We start from the raw sequence: 1,950 nt of genomic DNA, 5'->3' as shown, positions 1-1,950 counted from the left end.
TTGAGCTATAGGCACCGAGCCAGTCAAGATGTTTCTAAGAGAGATACGTGGAGTATCATTAAAAAGAAGGATAAATGCTGAATGGATGTTCTAACTTATAAAGTGTATATACTCAGGTGATGCTACATAAGCATTAGTGGCAAATTCTAGAATACAAAAGGCCAGTATTCTATTGGCCTGTTACATGTATTCCAAATATTAATATAAATTAATAAAAAAATAAGCCATAGTAGGTGCCTTAAGAAGTATGAAATCTTGATCTCTATTTTTCTCTTACCGTATTTTTCACAGAGGACCTACTAGGTTGGCAGTTGGTATAAAATCTCATGCAGTCGCTTTCCAGGCACGACCTGCATTCATCCCAGGACTCTGCCAAAGACACGTGGCATAGCCTTTCTTCTTTTGCCAGGTGTTCTTGAACTTCATTCATAAGTTTCAAGGCCTCCTAATTAAAAGTAGAAACAAAAGCCCCGTTTCCATTTTGTGCTTCTGTGCATACCTTAATTGATTTCATCCTTTGAAGTGTGTGTATTCTGATCTCCTTCAGAGCCTGGGCAGCTGGCAGATTTCCTCTAATGCTTTCTGTTTGATTAAGCGCACTGATGGATCCCTAGGGGAGACTGGATCTTACAGACTGTAAATCAACAGATGAAGATCTGTGCATTCTTTCAACAAATATGTATTGGGTGTTTGCTGTGAGCCCGCAATGAAGACTCTACCCCTACACGGGGAACAACTGTGATTTTATTGTTTACTTGTCTGTCTTCACATCTAGTCCATGAAAGATTGGAAGGTGGGCTTTAAAGTTCATAAATCTGACACATTTTATTTCTTTCATTTCTGCTAATTGCTGTATGTTCTCAAACATTATAAGAAAGTACAATACTTGAACATGCAATCAAATTTTCCCGTTGAGTTACATTCCAATCGCAGAGATGCCATCTTTGGACCATCTTTGGACAGTCTTCATTATCTTGTCCATATTCTGAGTACTTTGCCCTGGGGTGTTTGCTGAACTTGGCCAGGTCCTGCTTGGGGGATAAAGAACCCAGTCGCAGTGGCACTTGCCCCTAGGGGCCTCAGCCCTCTCCTGTAGTTCCCTACAGGCTGGCAGCAGGCATATCAGGCCTTTCCTCTTATGCTCCTGCCTGACCCCTGGTCTCCCTGCAAGTGCGGACTTCTGAAGCCCAGCCCCGTCCATGTCTGAGATACAGTTTAGGAGAGACAGGGAGTATAGTGGATCTGTCCATAAGACAGCCTCAGAGCTAAACGGACTCCTTTAAATAAAAAACACATCAAGGAGAAGACTTTCTCTACTTAAAACCATTTATTATGCATTTTTACCCAAAGGAAAAGGAAAAAAAAAGTTCCTTGGCATATTAAGCCCAAAAGAATTACTCAGGCACCGACAGTCTTCCACATCTTCTCTGCCCGGCTGGGAGTTTTCAGCTGCCCTTATTGTAACGCTCTGGTGCTAAGCAAGGTAGCATCTGCTACAGACCACATGAGAAAACTGGCAGGGCCCCAGCCTGCCAAAATGCACAGTGTGACCCAGACAGGACTGTGTGTGTGTGTGTGTGTGTCCTTGTGCTTTGCAGAACAGTTTTGCAATCCTACATCTTCTTAAGGATGGTTGTTTCACCATGACAGGCAGCAATGCCCCTGGGACTTTCTCCATCAGTCCCAATTCTAAATGTTACACTCATTGTCCTCATAAACCCATATACTAATACTCCCAATTCCAAGCTACACTCACCGAGCACCCCTGAGCAAATTACTCAGAATCTCTAAGCCTCTGTCTCCTCATTGCCAAGTAGGAATAATAGGACCAACTTCTCAAGATTTTTACATTAAATATGTAAGCAAGGCACCTTGCCATTGTTATAACTAGTATCCTCAGAATTCCTTCCATTCATCTCCCAGAAGCATAACAAAAACCATTTACCAAAT

The 1,950-nt window shown here is 42.4% G+C and overlaps 1 protein-coding gene across 2 annotated transcripts in view; it reads right to left on the bottom strand.

The window, feature by feature from the left end:
• CLUL1 (clusterin like 1) overlaps positions 1 to 1,950 on the bottom strand; it is a 26,346-nt gene that overhangs the window by 17,898 nt on the left and 6,498 nt on the right. For both annotated transcript variants that reach the window (XM_012802045.2, XM_023510258.1), the window contains one exon: positions 278 to 445. In XM_012802045.2, coding sequence (XP_012657499.1) covers positions 278 to 445 — 168 coding nt within the window. The remainder of the gene's footprint in view (positions 1 to 277; positions 446 to 1,950) is intronic.

This window comes from Otolemur garnettii, unplaced genomic scaffold (genome assembly GCF_000181295.1).
Source record: "Otolemur garnettii isolate 467f Iridium unplaced genomic scaffold, OtoGar3 scaffold00012, whole genome shotgun sequence".
Taxonomy (NCBI): Eukaryota; Metazoa; Chordata; class Mammalia; order Primates; family Galagidae; genus Otolemur; species Otolemur garnettii.
Note: the sequence above shows the minus strand (reverse complement) of the source record. Positions and strands in the feature narration are given on the sequence as shown.